The sequence below is a fragment of the Corythoichthys intestinalis genome, chromosome 20 (assembly GCF_030265065.1).
Source record: "Corythoichthys intestinalis isolate RoL2023-P3 chromosome 20, ASM3026506v1, whole genome shotgun sequence".
Classification (NCBI taxonomy): domain Eukaryota; kingdom Metazoa; phylum Chordata; class Actinopteri; order Syngnathiformes; family Syngnathidae; genus Corythoichthys; species Corythoichthys intestinalis.
In genome coordinates this window covers 1,877,041-1,895,498 of record NC_080414.1, presented here as the reverse complement: position 1 = coordinate 1,895,498, position 18,458 = coordinate 1,877,041, and the positions used below count along the sequence as shown (strand labels likewise).

The 18,458-nt window shown below is 42.1% G+C and overlaps 1 protein-coding gene across 1 annotated transcript in view; it reads left to right on the top strand.

Moving 5' to 3' along the window:
• The window catches only part of zfhx2 (zinc finger homeobox 2), a 28,174-nt gene extending 9,716 nt beyond the window's left edge, over positions 1-18,458 (top strand). Inside the window, exons 3-5 of the mRNA XM_057824245.1 lie at positions 587-644; positions 6,831-10,738; positions 14,246-18,458. Of these exons, the coding sequence (XP_057680228.1) occupies positions 587-644; positions 6,831-10,738; positions 14,246-14,620 (4,341 nt within the window). The 3' untranslated portion in view covers positions 14,621-18,458. The remainder of the gene's footprint in view (positions 1-586; positions 645-6,830; positions 10,739-14,245) is intronic.

Here is an 18,458-nt window from a genome sequence, read left to right as displayed (position 1 = left end):
AAACGCCAGAGTAAATATGAATCAAATATTAATTTGAGGGTTCGGCATCAGAGGGTTCAAAGAGCTGCATGTGGCTTCGGAGCCGCAAGTTGCTGACCCCTGAGCTACTTCTATTGATGCACATGGGTAGTACATTACAGAAAGCTATGAAGGTTTTTTTGTTTACTCCCCTTAGCTCATGTCTTGAAGCATATCTCAGAATAATGTCATTCATTGGTTGTACTGTATTATTGACATCTGTTTTAGCGGTTGCTGTAGCTGTTGGCTAGCAGTTGCTAAAATCTTTGCGGATTGTCGAAGGACTCTTAATTATTGCTCCAAAACAGATTTGTTTGTTTCTTTTACCTGATATGGTGTCATTATTTGTAACTGTTTTGTGTTCGTTGACACTGGTAGATAAATGGAGTTGGCTATATGTGTGCCTTAAGGCTAATTTCAAAAATTAAAGGCATACCATAACTGCTGTGTGTAATCAAAGCACGCAGCAGTGGGTCACGCCAAAGTGTTGTGGATTTGAAAATTCATCTGAGGCAGCCGTTGCTTTAGCATTATTTGCTGATTCTTTTTTCATTTTCCTTTTAAACAGTCTGTTCTGAAAGAGGGGGTGAGGAAAGAAGAGAAAGGAGGTGCGCTAATATCGAAAGGTATTTGTCAAAACTCTTTTATTAAATTTAAAAAAAAAAAAAATTTACTAACCCATGGACTTCATAACACATTGACATGACACGGGGCGCAGGGCCGATCCGTAGGGGGCCTACTCTCAAAAACTTCAAATATTTTCAAAACCAAAGCTGCTACCGACCTAAAACCAAAACAGGCACCTACCTTAGTCATATGAGTCTCCATGAGCACCGGCATCAAAAAATTCAGTCATTCCCTTATATAATCCTGATTATTTTTTTGTATAACAAAACTTAAAATGGCTATAAAAGTTAAAATAATAACTTATTTTTTCTTTTATTTACTGCATGTTTTCAACAGCTAATGAATCAATTTTCACATCAGAAACTTAATACCTGAGGAAAACATGCAGAATCATAAATAATATATAGATTATTAATAAATTCTATATACAATCACAATTTATTCAAACCTGTCAAGTTGTACGGTTTCGGTGTAATTTGTACAAGTTAGCACTGATTTTTCAAATGTGTGCGCCATACGTTCAAAATCTGTACGTTTTTTGTGCATTACGTTTTTTCTCCGGATGTTGTCACCGTTTCGGCAACAAGACAATGTGCGTTACTACTTTGGTTGAATGACGCGAGAAAGGTCAGAGACACATAGAGAGAAGACTTTTGTGACGCTGTAGCAAACGCGATGGTAGGCTAGGCGGCTCCAATATTTCCTGACTGTAGCCGACAGCCTACAATCTACGCCTAGATATCAAATGCTTATAGAACTACATGCGAAATGACAGACGGCGGCGTTAATAAACGGCTGCCATTTTGAAGCAGTAGACTTCTCCAGAAAGGCTCTGTTGTAGTGAACATTCCTAGCGAACTTAAGTAACTTTTTATCTAAAATACTCCTAAATCGGCAAAATTTTGACTTGAATCTATCTTAAAATTGATAAAACCGTTTCAAAACTTTCACGTCGAAAGTAGACAGAAGGGAACTAATGCAAAAACGGTAGCAATTTTAACAACTTTAACAGTTGATTCACAACATTAAACGATTTCCAAACATAGCAAAGGTTACCTTTTTTTTTTTTTTTTTTAATGAAAAAAAAAACATGAAAGGTAACACCAGTTACTTTGCCAAGTAACTAATTACTCTTACCTTCAGGTAACTGAGTTACTAACTCAATTACTTTTTGGGAGAAGTAATTTGTAAATAATTACTTTTTAAAAGTAAGATTAACAACACTGGTCATAGAGTCTGCAGAATGAAAATGACGAAAGCGGCGATTTCATTCTGCCAATTTGATGCCGAACACAATTTGCCTGCAACTCTTGCTGATCACACCTCACAATTAAAAAAAGAAATCTTCCCTGACTCAAAGATTGCATCGGTAAGTTAATTTTATCAAGTGACCTTTTTAATTTATAATTGGACACACTAACGAACTACCTTCAAGTCAAACTGAATTGCGAGCTGAAGTGCAGCCATTAAGACATGATAGAAATTGCCAAAAGTGCTACATACAATTATAACAAAAGTCACTGTTAAATTTTAGTAATCATGATGTAGCTGAAGATATTGATTGTTCTTTGATTGCACCAGGTTATGTTAAAATATTACCAATAAATTAATATTATTTAAATTTTTTGTTTTTCATATTGCACGCTATATGGAATGTTGTAAGATTAGTCACCAATTTGTAAGGGCATACGTCACTATTTGTAAGATCGCCAACGGCTCGGGTTGACAGGTATGCTTATTATAGAATAGAATACCCTTTTATTGTCATTATACAGTTGTACAATGAAAATGTGGTGCATCTCCCTTTACAGTGCAGGATAAGATAAGTTAGAATCTCAAAAGTGACTTGCAAGTATAAAGTATGAAACCTAAATAAACATAAATATAAAATGCGTATTTCAGGCATTACAAATAATTAATGTTGTATTACCAGGATATGAGCCTCATCTTTCAACAATCACATAGCCTTCTTCTATGTAGTGCTGCAACGATTAATCGATTAACTCGAGTATTCGATTAGGAAAAAAATATTCGAATTAAATTTTGCTGCTTCAAGTATTCGTTTAATTAAAGTTGCGTTGTAATGGTTTATTTTGAAAGTGTTTGCATTTAGTTTTATTGATTAGGGTGGATACAGTGCCATCTGGTCTGGTCTTTTCATATGGCTGAATCCAACTGTTAAGATCCTTGTTAAGACCAACATAAGCTAAATTTTTGTTTGAGCTAATGTTTTTTAATGCATTCGTAGTTTAGTTTATAGGTATATTCAGCGTTTTTTTTTTTTTTTTTTTTTTTTTGTGGGAAAATGTGTCTGAACCATTTAAGAGCATTGTAAAAAAAAAAAAAAAGAAAAAAACTTTATTATTATTATTAACTTTATTAAAATTTTATAGCACTTAAGCTAGTAGACTTTTTCTTTGTAAGTTAGCCAATTGTTCTTTTGTTGTACATAGATCCTCATTTTTTAATTAATTTATACCGTTTAATTTATACCGTTTGAGGCTCAGCTCAGGTATTTTAATTTTTCATGTTCCGTATCCGATTACTCGATTAATCAACTACTAAAATATTCGATAGCTGCAGCCCTACTTCTATGCCTTGCGTTTTCTGGTCAGCTTCCTCGACTTGTACAAATCCCTGCTCCTCGACTTCTTTCTGCCCTCCTCAACTCTGCTCCGTTTCCTGCCGGTCGGCCACTCCGAGGCCTAGTTCTTCCTCGCTTTTGAAGTCACAACTTTGGAGAAGTTCGCACCAAAACAGTTGAAGAGGGACCGCCAGGAACTCCAGCAGGTGCTCTTGTGCTTCCTGCACATCAGGGAGTCCCACAGCAACATTCCGAAGGATGCCATGGGGAAAGCTGGCCGCTTGAGGACCGTCCGGCCAGTCTCCAGCTCGCCCTTGTCCTCTTGAACATCTCCAGGCCATGTCCCTGTGTTCCTGCTTGCCTGTGGTCTTCTCGATCGAAGAGCGCCAGCACCTTCTGGATCAACTTGTAGCCAGCCTCTCAGTCTCCTAAAAAAACATTGGATATCTGCAATCAGCTAAAAAATTTTTTTAAAATATCTGTATTGGCATTGGCATTTGAAAAACCCATGGCGGTCGACCTCTAGTTTTTACAATTTCATTGGTGGAAAAAAAGTAAGCTATGGTTTTAAATATTGTACATTTATTTTAATTTTTAAGGACATCAACACAACAAAAGCATCCCAAGGTACAAAGATATTGGCAAAAGAAACACAAATGCATACGTTTCCCAATACGCAAACATACCTGAAGCGGAAATAAACACGCCGCAGCTAGGAGTCGAGTGTGCCAAGTAAAAGCTTAGCTAAAGGCCTGCCAAGGCCACTGACTCTGTTCAGTTCAACTGGGGCTCAAACTGAGCGGCACTTCCGCCAGACCCTCTCGAGGGGAGCGGCAGGTGCTCCCAACACAGTGCAAGCACCCGTAACCGTGCCCGTGAAGTCTACGCTTGACTGGGCAGCGCTAAAGCGTCATATATATTACATTTTAAATGAATAAATCTTCATTTCAAAGCATTGGAGTCCCACACAGATGTAACCTTTCTCCCACATTAGCAGAGTTGGGATCTGGTCACCCTACTTTTGTCCTCTGTGGCAGGTGGAGCTAATGTGAGCTGTTGACTGTATTACATTGCTTTTCAAGATGGGAGATGATGCCTAGATTCATTGAGTGAAATGAAAATTGTAAGGCTTTGCTGCCCTCTGCTGGCGATTTTGGCTCATACAGTGGTATGAAAAAGTATCTGAACTTTTTGGAATTTCTCACATTTCTGCATAAAATCACCATCAAATGTGATCTGGTCTTTGTCAAAATCACACTGATGAAAAAAGTTTTAACTAAAACCACCCAAACGTTTATAGGTTTTCATATTTTAATGAGGATAGCATGAAAACAGTGACAGAAGGGGGAAAAATAAGTAAGTGAACCCTATGCCTAAGGAACCAATTTTTACCAAACAATTTAAGTCAGGTGTGTGCCCAATCACTGATGAGTGGTTTAAAGCTGCCCTGCTCATTATAAAACACATACTGGGTAAGAATTGTCTTAATGAGAAGCATTGTCTGATGTGCACCATGGCTTGTTCGAAAGAGCTGCGATCAAGGATTGTTGATTTGTATAAAGCCGGGAAAGGATACAAAACCATCTCTAAAAGTCTGGATGTTCATCAATCGACAGTCAGAGAAGTTGTCTACAAATGGAGTGGCCGTCCACCAAAAATGCCGTCAAGAGTTCAGCGCAGAATACTTAAGAGAGTTAAAAAAGAACCCTATAGTGTCTGCTACAGACTTACAGAAATCACTCGCACAGTCCAATATCTCTGTTTACACATCAACAAAACTATGGCCAATAATGGTGTTCATGGGAGGACTTCATGGAGGAAGCCGCTGCCGTCTAAAAAAACAAAACAAAACAAAAAAAAACATTGTTGCTCGTCAAAAACTCACTTGGAAACTCCATATAAGTTTTTGAAAAATATTTTGTGGACTAACGAAACCAAAGTTGAATTGTTTGGGAGTAACACACATCGTCATGTGTGGAGGAAAAATGGAACAACTCACCAACATCAACACCTCATCCTCACCGTGAAGCATGGTGGAGGGAACATCATGATTTGGGGCTGTTTTGCTGCCTCAGGCCCTGGACAACTCAATCATTAATGGAAGAAGGAATTCCAAAGTATGTCAGGATGTTTTGCAGGAAAAAAACCTGAAGCTGTCTGTCAGACAATTGAAGCTAAAAAGAGGATGGGTGTTGCAACAAGACAATGATCCAAAACTTAAAAGTAAATCAACTTCAGAATGGTTTCAGAAGAACAAAATACATGTTCTGGAGTGGCCAAGTCAAAGTCCAGACTTGAACCCCAATGAGATGCTGTGGCATGACCTAAAGACAGCGATTCATGGCAGACATCCCAGGAATCTGACTGAACAACAGCGGTTTTGTAGAGAAAATAGGCCAAGATTAGTCCTGATTGATGTGCCAGACTGATCTGCAGCTACTGGAAGCGTCAGGTTGAAATTATTGCTGGAAAAGGGGAGGCCACAAAGTATTAAATCTGATGGTTCACTTATTTATTCCCCCCCCCCCCCTCCTTTAATTATTTGCATGCTATCCTCACTAAAATCTGAAAACGCATAAATGTTTAGGTGGTTTTAGTTAAAGCAGACATTTTTTTCATGGGTGTAATTTTGACAAAGATCCGATCACATTTGATGGTGATTTTAAGAGCTAAGTACAACAAAATAAAAATTGGCTGACTTGCATAGCAAAAGGTCCGCTAGCTTAAATGCTATAAAATGCTAACGTTTTTATCACAATGCTCTTAACATGTCTTTCAAACACATATTCTCACAAGAAACTGCTAAATAGACTTCTAAATATCAAATTCATAAACCTATTGGCTCAAATAAAAACATACCTTCTGTTGGTCTTAACAGGGAGCAGCTGGATTCAGCCACATTAGAGGAATTGTCATATTCACTGTTGCCACTAGAAGGCAGTGTATCCACCCAAATCAATAAAACTAAATGCAACACTTTCAAAACAAAAAAGTACGTCACTAATTAAACGAATCCTCCAAGCAGCACAATTTGATTCGAAGCTTAGGGTTTCCCCTAGGATTTTTTTGAAGCTGTGGTGGTGGGCTGCATCGGAGTCGAAAAACCTCACTATGTCCTGCCACGGCAAAAAAAAAAAAAAAATCATGCGTCACAGCTCCCCAGTCCAATCGTCTCTTAAGGGGGCTGCGCTTAGTTACGGACATTACAATTCACAATGAATAGGTTGCCGCTGAACCCTTCACACGCTGCTGCCGCTAGTTTTAAACGGCCTTAAAAAAAAAAAAAAAAAAAAAATCTTATTTGCAAGGCGTGGCGGCTTTTATTTTGGTGTGGCGGTGTGCCACAATCTTCTTTTGGTAGGGGAAACCCTGAAGCTTTTTTTCTCATGGTAGCTCTAGTAATTACTTTCCTGGAATGGAATGTTTGGGTTTTAATCAACGTAAAAATTCTTCAGAATGTTTGTGTCATTAAGTGTAGATATTTTTGCTCCATTTTTGTCTCTGTCAAATTACCTACAGTTTTCAGTTTCAATCACATTTTCCTAATCTGAACAGCAATATACTAAATGTGAAATGTATTTAATTGTATCTGTTTTAACAGCCGCAGTTTGTTCACGAGTGGAGCTGCCTGAAGAAATCGTCCCAGAACTCCAGCAGCCTTCTTCGGACACTCCTCACCAGCCTCGTGACGGGGAAATGGAGGAAGAAAGAACGTTGGACCGAGAGGGTGGCGAAGACGAACCGGAGCGAGGAGACGAGGCAGTCGAAATCACCGCAGATAAGCAAATTGCCGTCGAAGACGAAGACGCGGCAGACGGCAAAGAAAAGTCTGCTGATAAAAACGGCGTGCCTGCTCAATTCAAATGCAATGCCTGCCAGGAGACATTTCCCAGCAAAACTGCCCTTAATGTTCATTACTACTCCGCTTCCCACATTCAAAGAATGACCACGATACAAGGTAGGGAAATTGATCCTCCAGCTCCTTCTGCCCCTGTTCTTACTCGGCCATATTTAACAAACAAACCCTACCAGTGTGCTACGTGCAGAGTGTCCTACAATCATTCCATCACCCTCGAGAGCCATATGAAATCTGTCTTGCACCAGACGCGCAGTAGAAGTGCCGTTAATAACGCAGGCACCAATGCCAATACTCCTAACACCACGTTGAGCACTTCTGCCAGTGGAACCGGCGAATTGGCGACAGCCACCAGCAGGGCGACTCCCGGAACCGTGACGGTGACTACAGCGAGCGATGCGGAGCACATCCAAACTTCGCAAGTGGCCCCCTCCCTCGTCGCCCGCCCCATGGCCTCGGCTCAGGCGGTCTCGGCCTTTCTCACCCTCCTCACATCCAGCCCTAATCCTCTCTCGCACACCCTCCTCCCCTCCGTGTTTGCACCTAGCCACCCGACTGGCACCGATGCAGCTCAGATTGTGCCTCAGCCTCAAATGGTCATGCCCTTGATCTTGAACGGGCTCCAAGCCCCGCAAACCCAGCATTCTAAAGAGAACCAGCAAGGACAACTCCTTACCCAGTGTGTGCCATTTATAGGTCTCAACACAGCACAGCAAGCCCTCCTGACCCAAAGACTTAGCTTGTTACAGAATCAGTGGCCGGCTGTCGCGCTTCCAACGAGTACACCGACAGCTGTGGAGAGCGTGAAGCAGGAGATTATTGAAAAGCAGCCCGTTGATAGGGAAAGCAAAGAGCCTGAAGAGCGTTGTCCTGAGACAGAAAGCAAAGCGGAAGATGAGAGCAATGAAGAAATTTGGAAGGCGTCAAGAGATGGTAGAACCTTGGGCCAGCAGATAGATGTGAAAAAGGGTGAATCAGTAAGTCCAAATTTCTCCCCGGATGCCGTGGAGAAAAGCCTCCATAATAACCTCTCGCACAGCCCTGTGAATTTGAATCTCTCGCTTACCCCCGATTCCACTCCGCAAAAATCTCAAACGGCAACTAGTCCTTTCGGAAGCGGCGGTACCCCCAAATCAAATGCCTTAACCAAACAATATCGGCTAAGTCGCAATACCTCGGAGTCTGTTTATCCTGAATTTCCGGTGTTGTCAGAGTTTCAGTCCGAGGTTCTTTGGGCGTTCCTCGAGTCGCGTAGCGCGGCCGATGCCGCCAGTCCTCCCCACGAGGACTGCGAGGCGCTGGGAAGAGAGGTAGGGCTCTCGGAGGAGGAGGTACGCAAGTGGCTTTGCCAAGCCAGACATGCCAAACAGAGACAGAGGGCCACAGAGCTCGCGCAGCCCGATAGCTCGGCGGGATCCGCGAGCGCTACACGGAGCAACGAGATTGACTTTGACGACGAAGAAAGCTCCTTGATTATAGCGGAAGAAGAGGAGGAGGATGCCGACGCGTCGGATAGTCAGGCTATCGATTTATCTCGCACAAGAGGGCAGCGTAGAAAGAGAGACGGTCAGGGAGATTCATGTCTGACATCCGACTCTGAAAACGAGGTGTACACCTCCGTGATTGTGACAGATGAGGAAAGTCAGAACGGTGCTGTTCAGGAGACCTCGGCGAGCCCTGCCAAAGATGAAGCGCAACAGGCGGTCCAATGTGAAAAAGGTTCCATCGGAGGAAAGGTTTTGCGCTCCACGACTGTGTTCCTCTCTGACGCGGAAGATGAATATGAGGATGAAGATGCTGGAGAGGCTCATTTAAAGTCTGGGAAGAAAAAAAGGAAGGGAGAATTTGAACATGAGCTAGAGGTGAAAAGGGAAAGACTGGATCCTGATGTTGACCTCGAATTGGAAGCTCAAGGAGATCCCCCAAGCTCGCTGCCCTACTCCTCTCAAGACCAGAATTCAAGCGGTTCTCTTCACTCCCTCCCTCTGTCCGTCGCACCCTTCTCGGCGCAATTTCTTAGCCCTTACGTTGTCTCGCTAACACCGTCTTTAGTTGGGGGTAAAGTCCCGGTCTTTTCAAACCCGCCTTCAGTCACGCGTTTCTCCAGTTCTCTACTGTCTCCCATGAGCCAAACCTCTCAATACCTGTCCAACGGTGACGACTGCGAGACTGCGCTCGATCTAAGCATGGGTAAAAACAATTCATCCTCATCCGCGGCCGAGAAAATATCAGCACAGAAAGGTCAGCTGTTGGACGGGCTCGGCCTGAGGCCCACGTCTCAGAATCTGGTCGTTGTTCAGGTCAAGCCTGAATGTCTTGCGACCATGCCTTCTTTGTATAGTCACGGACATCAAGTCAACAGCAATAACCAGACAAATACTAATATCTACATCAGGCCGGATGAGAAAATGAATGCCACGCAGCGTGACAACGATAAGGAGAGGGATACTGAGCAAGACCAGCAGAGGAAGGTGAAGGGGAAAAGGTATCGCGACATGCGACGTTCCAGGACCATCATTCAAGCTGAGCAGCTCGACATTCTGTACGGATGCTACTTCAAAGATCCCAACCCTGGGAAACACGAGTTTGAACAAATCTCCGAGTGGGTTCACCTTCCCAAAAAGGTGGTTCAGATATGGTTCCAGAATATGCGGGCGAGGGAACGCAAAGGTGAAGTCCGATTTATCAGTGATGGCACCCTGGCGGCGGTGGGAAAACCCCTCATCAAGTTTACCTGGCCGCTGTCCAAACCCATTTTTTCAAACAAGCCCGTTGTAAACAATACAAACAATACCAGCTGCATTACCACCGCCCCGATCGTGCGCACCCTCATCAAGACTGAAAACAAACCCATCGTGGTGAAAAAAAACACTCCTGTTCCAATCAAGCCCAAGGAAGTGGTATCTGCTGCCTCCGTGGTGAGCGGCAGTGCCTCTGTGATGCCAAAGACCAAGCTTGAAACCACCAGCAACGTAACCATGGTCAAAGTCGCATCTAGCGCCGTATCCAACCTCTCAACACCTCCTAAGGATCCCGTCCCCATTGCTCCCCGAGTGAATCAGCAGACAAAAGTAGAGGAGGAAAGCGAGGAAGAGAAAACCGATGAAGAGGTGGACGATGATAATGAGACGGCGCCTCAGCTAACCAACCGCATGGTGCCCAAGTTGCCCACAACGCCCATCAATAACAGGCCTCCTTCCACGACCGTGTTGCCCCAGAAACCAAACGGCCTCAACTACTGGACCCCAAAAGGCCCGATCAGGATCAACACTCTGTCCCGGGAGCAACTTGCTCTTCCTTCTCACACGGCTCCTCGAACCATAGCCCCGCCTCCGACCCCCAGCATCGCACCGGTCAGCCCGAATACCCCCAACTCTGTGAAGGCTGCCCGCTCGTCAACCCCCCTCCTGGGTAAAGCCAGTCCCACAGAGAACAACTTTTTGGGCCACTCTTCCAGCCGTAGGCCACGTACACACTTGTCCTGCCTGCAGCTCTCCATTTTGCAGTCCTGCTACGAGACGTGCGCCCACCCAAACGCCATGGAGTGCGAGGCTATCGGCACAGAGCTTAACCTGCCCCTCAAGGTGGTGCAAATCTGGTTCCAAAACACCAGAGCTAAGGAGAAGCGCTGGAAGCTACAGCAAGAGAAATTGGTAAGTTCACTGACATATTTTCGAAACTAAGGGCACTTTCACATGAGACCAGTGGTTCTCAACTTGGGTTGGATCAAACCCTAGGGGTTCGGTGAAGGTTAAGAAACGCAGAGCCATAGACTTCATAATGTATTGACAGGTCAGATGGGTCATGCACTGCGTCGCATTCAAGTAGGGGTGCGCCCATATCAATAGGAGCTATTCACAAACACGCACGCAGTGATCTAACGCCGGATTTCTGTTGGGAAAAAGTACGGAAGCTGTACCGCATACAAACAGGAAGGATTTTCTCAGGAGTCATTTGTTCGAAGATTCAAGGACATTATTATATTTTTTGTACCATGCACGCATTTTGAAAATGTGAAAAAAAATCAATGGGAGAAATTAGCCGCTACTGCTTTAGCATCATAGTTCCCAATGTTTACGTACAATAAATGCTAATGGCACGTTTTTTTTTTTTTTTTTTTTTTTTTTTTTTTTTTTAACCAAGAATCGAGACACTTTTACGTCCATATCTATAAAGAATTCGGGGATTTAAGCATTTATTCACAAAAATTTTCACCCAAAAAGCTCTGTTTACATCAGGCAGCCGCTAGCTACATTCACTAACAGACTAACATTGTACTTCGACATATTTAGTAAAATAAATGCTAACTGCACTTTTTTTTTTTTTTTTTTTTTTGCTTTTAACCAAGAATCGAGACTGTTTTACGTCCATATCTATAAAGAATTCAAGGATTTAAGCATTTATTCACAAGAATTTCAACAAAAAAAGCTCTTTGTCTGGGATACCACTCGGTCAGCTTTGATGGCCTCGCCATTAATGCAGGCCCCATATTTATTGGCCCCGTGTCCCGTCAATACATTATGAAGTCTATGGCAGAGCCCTATTTTGTACGCTCACTAAATCTAGGCAAAGTGACCTTTTAGACCAGGTTTTGGACTGGTTTGCCCTCAATTTACAAGCTTTTTTACATTTTTTTCCACTGCTACTCCACTCCACTACTCTAATGGGAGGAGGGATCGGTTTGCTCAGTGGAAGGTTGACTGGCACCTGGTATGAGGAAGTATAACAGACAGCGTGAACTGTGTAGATAATTAGGGGGAAAAAATCGTCATTTCACGCAATGAAAATAGTAGGGGTGTGCCATCTTAGGCACCCCATGATTCAATTAGATCACGATTCAGGGCGCTACGATTCGATTATTGAACAATGATCACAGTATTGACGGTGATCACGATTATCGATGCATCATTTATTACTAATTTATAAAGTAGCCAAACAAATTTATGTCCTGTCTACTGTTCTGTCTACTTTTGACATGTCAACGTTTTAAAACTGTTTCATCATTTAAAGATTCAATTAAAGATTTTGCCGATTTAGAAGTATTTTAGATAAAAAGTTAATTAGGTTCGCTACAACAGAGCCTTCTAGAGAAGTCTACTGCTTTAAGATGGCTGCTGTTTACTAACGGCGGCCGAGTTTGTCATTTTGCATCTAGTTCTCGAATATATGTTCTAACACCACCGTCTTCTGTCATTTTGCATCTAGTTCCACATATATGTGATATCTACTGCAGCCGTACAGTGGAGCAAATAAATATTTAGTCAACCACTAATTGTGCAAGTTCTCCCACTTGAAAATATTAGAGAGGCCTGTAATTGTCAACATGGGTAAATCTCAACCATGAGAGACAGAATGTGGAAAAAAAAAACGTAAATCACATTGTTTGATTTTTAAAGAATTTATTTGCAATTCATGGTGGAAAATAAGTATTTGGTCAATACCAAAAGTTCATCTCAATATTTTGTTATGTACCCTTTGTTAGCAATAACGGAGGCCAAACGTTTTATTTAACTCTTCACAATCTTTTCACACACTGTTGCTGGTATTTTGGCCCATTCCTCCATGCAGATCTCCTCTAGAGCAGTGATGTTTTGGGGCTGTTGTTGGGCAACACGGACTTTCAACTCCCTCAGTAGATTTTTTATGGGGTTGAGATCTGGAGACTGGCTAGGCCACTCCAGGACCTTGAAATGCTTCTTACGAAGCCTCTCCTTTGTTGCCCTGGCTGTGTGTTTGGGATCATTGTCATGCTGAAAGACCCAGCCACGTCTCATCTTCAATGCCCTTGCCGATGGAAGGAGATTTTCACTCAAAATCTCTCGATACATGGCACCATTCGTTCTTTCCTTTACACAGATCAGTCGTCCTGGTCCCTTTGCAGAAAAACAGCCCCAAAGCATGATGTTTTCACCCCCATGCTTCACAGTGGGTATGGTGTGCTTCGGATGCAATTGAGTATTCTTTCTCCTCCAAACACGAGAACCTGTGTTTCTACCAAAAAGTTCTATTTTGGTTTCATCTGACCATAACACATTCTCCCAGTCCTCTCCTGGATCATCCAAATGCTTTCTAGCGAACCGCAGACGGGCCTGGACGTGCACTGGCTTCAGCAGGGGGACACGTCTGGCAGTGCAGGATTTGAGTCCCTGGCGGCGCATTGTGTTACTGATAGTAGCCTTTGTTACTGTGGTCCCAGCTCTCTGTAGGCCATTCACTAGGTCCGCCCGTGTGGTTCTGGGATTTTTGCTCACTGTTCTTGTTATCATTTTAACGCCACGGGTGAGATCTTGCACGGAGCCCCAGATCGAGGGAGATTATCAGTGGTCTTGTATGTCTTCCGTTTTCTAATAATTGCTCCCACAGTTGATTTCTTTACACCAAGCGTTTTACCTATTGCAGATTCAGTCTTCCCAGCCTGGTGCAGCTCTACAATTTTTGTCTCTGGTGTCCTTCGACAGCTCGTTGGTCTTGGCCATAGTGGAGTTTGGAGTATGACTGACTGAGGTTGTGGACAGGTGTCTTTTATTCCGATAATGAGTTAAAACAGGTGCCACTAATACGGGTATCGAGTGGAGCCTCGTTAGACCTCGTTAGAAGAAGTTAAACCTCTTTGACACCCAGAAATCTAGTTTGTAGGTGACCAAATACTTATTTCCCACTCTTATTTGGAAGTAAATTCTTTAAAAATCAAACAATGTGATTTTCTGTTTTTTTCCCCCCACATCTGTCTCTCATACTTGAGGTATACCCACTTGACAATTACAGGCCTCTCTAATCTTTTCAAGTAGGAGAACTTGCACAATAAGTGGTTTACTAAATAATTATTTGCCCCACTGTATGTGGCCGTATGTTTGTAGCAACTAGCAACTGGGCGTTGTTTGTAGCGGCTGTCGGCCGCAGTCAGGTATGATGAACATTTACTCTTGGTCCGTTCCTCATTGCGCCCCGAAGACCGTGCCGAATGTGTTTTAGTTCCGCTTTACCTGGTATAATTCAATAATTGGAATTTGGATGTTTGTGAATCGTTCTCGAATCTTCCACGCCGAATCGGGAATAATCTAAGAATCAAAAAATTTGGCACGCCTCTATCGCCCACTAAAATTTGTTCGACCTACTAACATCAGCTGTTGACTTTTTTTCTATCTCCACCATATTGTCAGACTCCTCAAACGGGCGGGAAGCTGTTCATGAGTACGGGAAGCTACCTGCAGTACAACGCTCTCAAAGCCAACCGGCCCATCTTGCCCAAACCTGTCCAGTTCACCGTCAGCGAGTCTCCCGCTTCCCCGGCGGCCGGCCAGTCGACACCCGGCGAGACCGTGACGGGCCGTTGCGAGGTCTGCAAGGTCTCTTTCGAATCGCGGGCGGCCGCCAGGGCCCACGTCTTCTCGTCGCTCCACCTGGCCAAGCTGCGCACCACTAACTTTGGCCAGCCCACCGCGCTGGTCAACAAGAACGGAACCGGTAACGGCGCTTCGGGGGTCCCCAAACTGGTCATCGAGTTGCCTGCGTCGACGGCCTCCGGCAACAGTTAAAAGAACGCGTTCGGATCAGGATTGGTCTGCATACATACTATTTGGACCCGTTTGGGATCCTCCGGTTTTAGTATACACCTTTTGAGCACTATTCCTAAATTGTTTGGCTTTGGCGCACAATATCCCATTTTCAACTTTTCCCAGGACGTGCTCATCAGCCGAATGAACGACTTTAATCATCTCGCCTGTCGGTTTTAACGTCCTTCCTAAAAACTAAAGGGACTGAACTTCCTGAGCTTCAACTGAAGAGACTGAAACAAAGGTATTTCACCGCCACGTCGGTATTTAGGATAATGTGAAATACTTACCATAACTACAACCACTTTGCTCCTGTGGAATATTTTGGGCGAGGCATCACTTCCGTCGCTTGTGACGGAACAGTATATCGTTTGGGATACAATAGAGGTACTTTTGAGAGAATAGGGCTTTTTTAAAACCTCGCCCAACCTTTGCCCCCCCCATTCCCATGTTTATAGTTTTCATGACAATCCAGACAAAAAAAAAAAAAAAAGTTTGCGTGGAGTCTTGGCATACCGCACTTTGACAAATAATACATGGTTTGAAATGTTTTTAAGCATTCTAATGCGAGTGTCTTTTATGGAAAGATGCATTCATGCATGTGGGATGCCTTAATATAAATTGTGTTTTTTTTCATTATTATTTTTTTTCGCTTGTCTCTTGAAACACGCTTTCGGTGTAAGCATATATTGAGCGGGAAGCAAAACTTTTTGGGATATGGAAAAGTCAAATCTATTTGAATGTCGTTATTTTGATGAATCCTGCCTGTGAAATCATCGCCAGCTTTTTCCTCGGTCAGGGACGATAAAATGGTCAACTTATTTTTTGTGTGTGGGGGGTGGGAAATGAATTAAAAACCACCCAAATGTATGAAAACCCTTCTCACGAAAAATTGGGGACGTTAGGGTGCTATTTTAGGAGCAAACTGAATTACATTTTAAGCAATGATTTTGGCTTTGTATGTCCACCAGCTCTGTTTTGGTACTTTTTTTTTTTTTTTTAGCACAAATTACCGATTCTTAACAAGGAGCTGAAAGGCGTAGTGTTAAAAAAGAGGAATCAAATAGTACAGTTGGATTATAAATTGGTCATGTTCTTAATCATACTATTAACGTTTTATGACCAAGATGAAGTTCTGCAGCAGGGCCGAGAACCAAAAGTTATTTGCCATGTGGCTTTTTTTTTTTTTGCCATGTGGCAATATGGATTTTGCCATGTGCCATTTTTTTTTTTTTTGTATATGGCAAAATGGATTTTGGTTTGTCGCATTTATTTTTGGGTATGTGGCATTTTTTGGGGTATATGGAAGTTTTGCAGGCCATGCACATCCATGCCACGGACGGCTATGCACGTCCAAATTTTTTATTCATTTTAAATGGCAGCAAAACGCGTGGCTGTGATTTTTGACCATACACTTTACATTACAGTGCATTGACATTCAAGGGACACCCATGTAATGTAAAGTGTACGGTGAAAAATCACAGCCACACGTTTTTCTGCCATTTAATATGAATGGAAAATTTGGACATGCATAGCCATCGATAGCCTAGCCGGACTTGGGTGTCAGTTGAATGTTAATGCACTGTAATGGTAAGTGGATGGCCACAAATCGCAGCCATACATATTTTTCTGCCATTTAAAATAAATGGAAAATTTTGACGTGCATAGCGGTCAACAACATGGATGTGCGTGGCCTGCAAAACTGCCATATACCCCAAAAAATACCCCCCTCAAAAATGCCACAAACCAAAGTCCATTTTGCCACATAGCAAAAAAATGCCACATGGCAAAAAAATGCCACATGGCAAAATCCATTTTTTCCACATGGCAAAAAAAAAAAACATGGCAAAATCACTTTTACCACATGGTAAAATCCATTTTGCTAAATGGCAAAAAATGCCACATGTCAAAATCCATTTTGCCACATGGCAAAAAAAAATACCACATAGCAAAATCTATTTTTTCTTGCCATGTGGCAAAATTGATTTTGTCCTATGGCAAAATCTTTTGCGCACGTGGCAAAAAAAAAAAAAAATGCCACATAGCAAAATCCATTTTGCTACATGTCAAAATCCATTTTGCCACATGTGAAGAAAAAATGCCACATGTCAAAATCCATTTTGCCACATGGCAAAAATGCCATTTGTCAAAATCCATTTTGCCACATGGCAAAAATGCCATTTGTCAAAATGCATTTTGCCACATGGCAAAAATGCCATGTCAAAATCCATTTTGCTAGATGGCAAGAAAAAATGACATGTCAAAATCCATTTTGCCACATGGCAAGAAAAAATGACAAATGTCAAAATCCATTTTGCCACATGGCAAAAAAAAAAAACATCATGGCAAAATCAATTTTACCACATGGTAAAATCCATTTTGCCACATGGCAAGAAAAAATGCCACATGGCAAAATCCATTTTGCCACATGGCAAAAAATGCCATTTGTCAAAATCCATTTTGCCACATGGCAAAAAATGCCATTTGTCAAAATCCATTTTGCCACATGGCAAGAAATGCCACATGGCAAAAAAAATGCCACATGGAAAAATCCATTTTGCCACATGGCAAACACCACTTTTGCTTCTCGCTGTCTTTCCAGTTTTGAGGCTTGAACAGGAAATTGTTGGAGGAGGAGTCCTTTAAAATTTCATGAATTGAATTCTATTCAATTCACCTTTAAACTCTTCCTGAAATTTCACCTGAAACTTTTTACCCTAACCTTTTTTGTAAACGGCGTGCGTCTAAAGAAAAACGGAAGCATAAATGTTTTTTTAAAATCATTATTCTAGAATGTTTCGGCTAACCTAGCAAGACGGTTGTGCTAATTCATCTCCATTTCTTGTTCGCTTACTAATCCCCGGTAATGACATTCTGTGAAATTGGATCCGATACGTGCGAACCAAACGAGCGGCTAATATCCCGAAGGCCGCCGACTTCTCCATTCTAGCGATGTATTGTTTTGACTGAGAGCTAATAAGACGGTGCTGCGTTGAAGGACACGCGACTCACTAAGAGCTTTTTTTTTTTCCCCTTCCATTTGAATTTGTATATTGTTACTATTGATAGTTTTAACTCAAATGCAAAACTAAACAGATCTTTTTTGTAAAGGATATATATAAAAAGTGATATTCCAAAGTAATTTTTTTTTTTTTTTTTTTTTTGCTTTGTCATTTTTAAAAAGGAAAACAACCAAAAAAGCAATCAAGAGGTGTTCACAAATGCAAAACTGTAAAGGACATCCCAACAGCTTGACTCTTGCACTAGTCCACTATATTTGCACAAAAAAATGAACACAGCCATGGATGCAACACGACATGTGACTCGGTGCATTGTGTGAAGCGGGGAAAAAAAAAAAAAGTGGCGGTGTTCTTTCATGAGAAAAAAAAAATGGAAGCGTTTCTCTGTTGGGAGTCATCTTGTTTCTACTTCAAGGATGCAAGTGCTCTGATGTCAAGACTGGGATGAAACGGACAAATATGGTGTTGCACTGTCCAAATGAAATAGGTTTTTACAGAGATCTGGTTTTTATCTTACATTTCATTGTCACTTTGATTGTCACTATTGTTATAATTGTGCTACTACTTATTCAATTTACCATTACTACTCATGCTGTTTTGATGAATTTGTTTTCATGCCACCTCTCTGCTCAGATTGAGTGAATATTGAACAATAATGGTGGCAAGTGTTATGTATTGTTAGACCTTTTGATTAGTTTTTTTCCCCCCCTTTCCCTCCTCACTGTACCTTGCCTTTTTGTTTGGTCTCCACTATGCTTTCTTTAATATACAGACAAATAAAATCAGTTGAACAAGGCAAA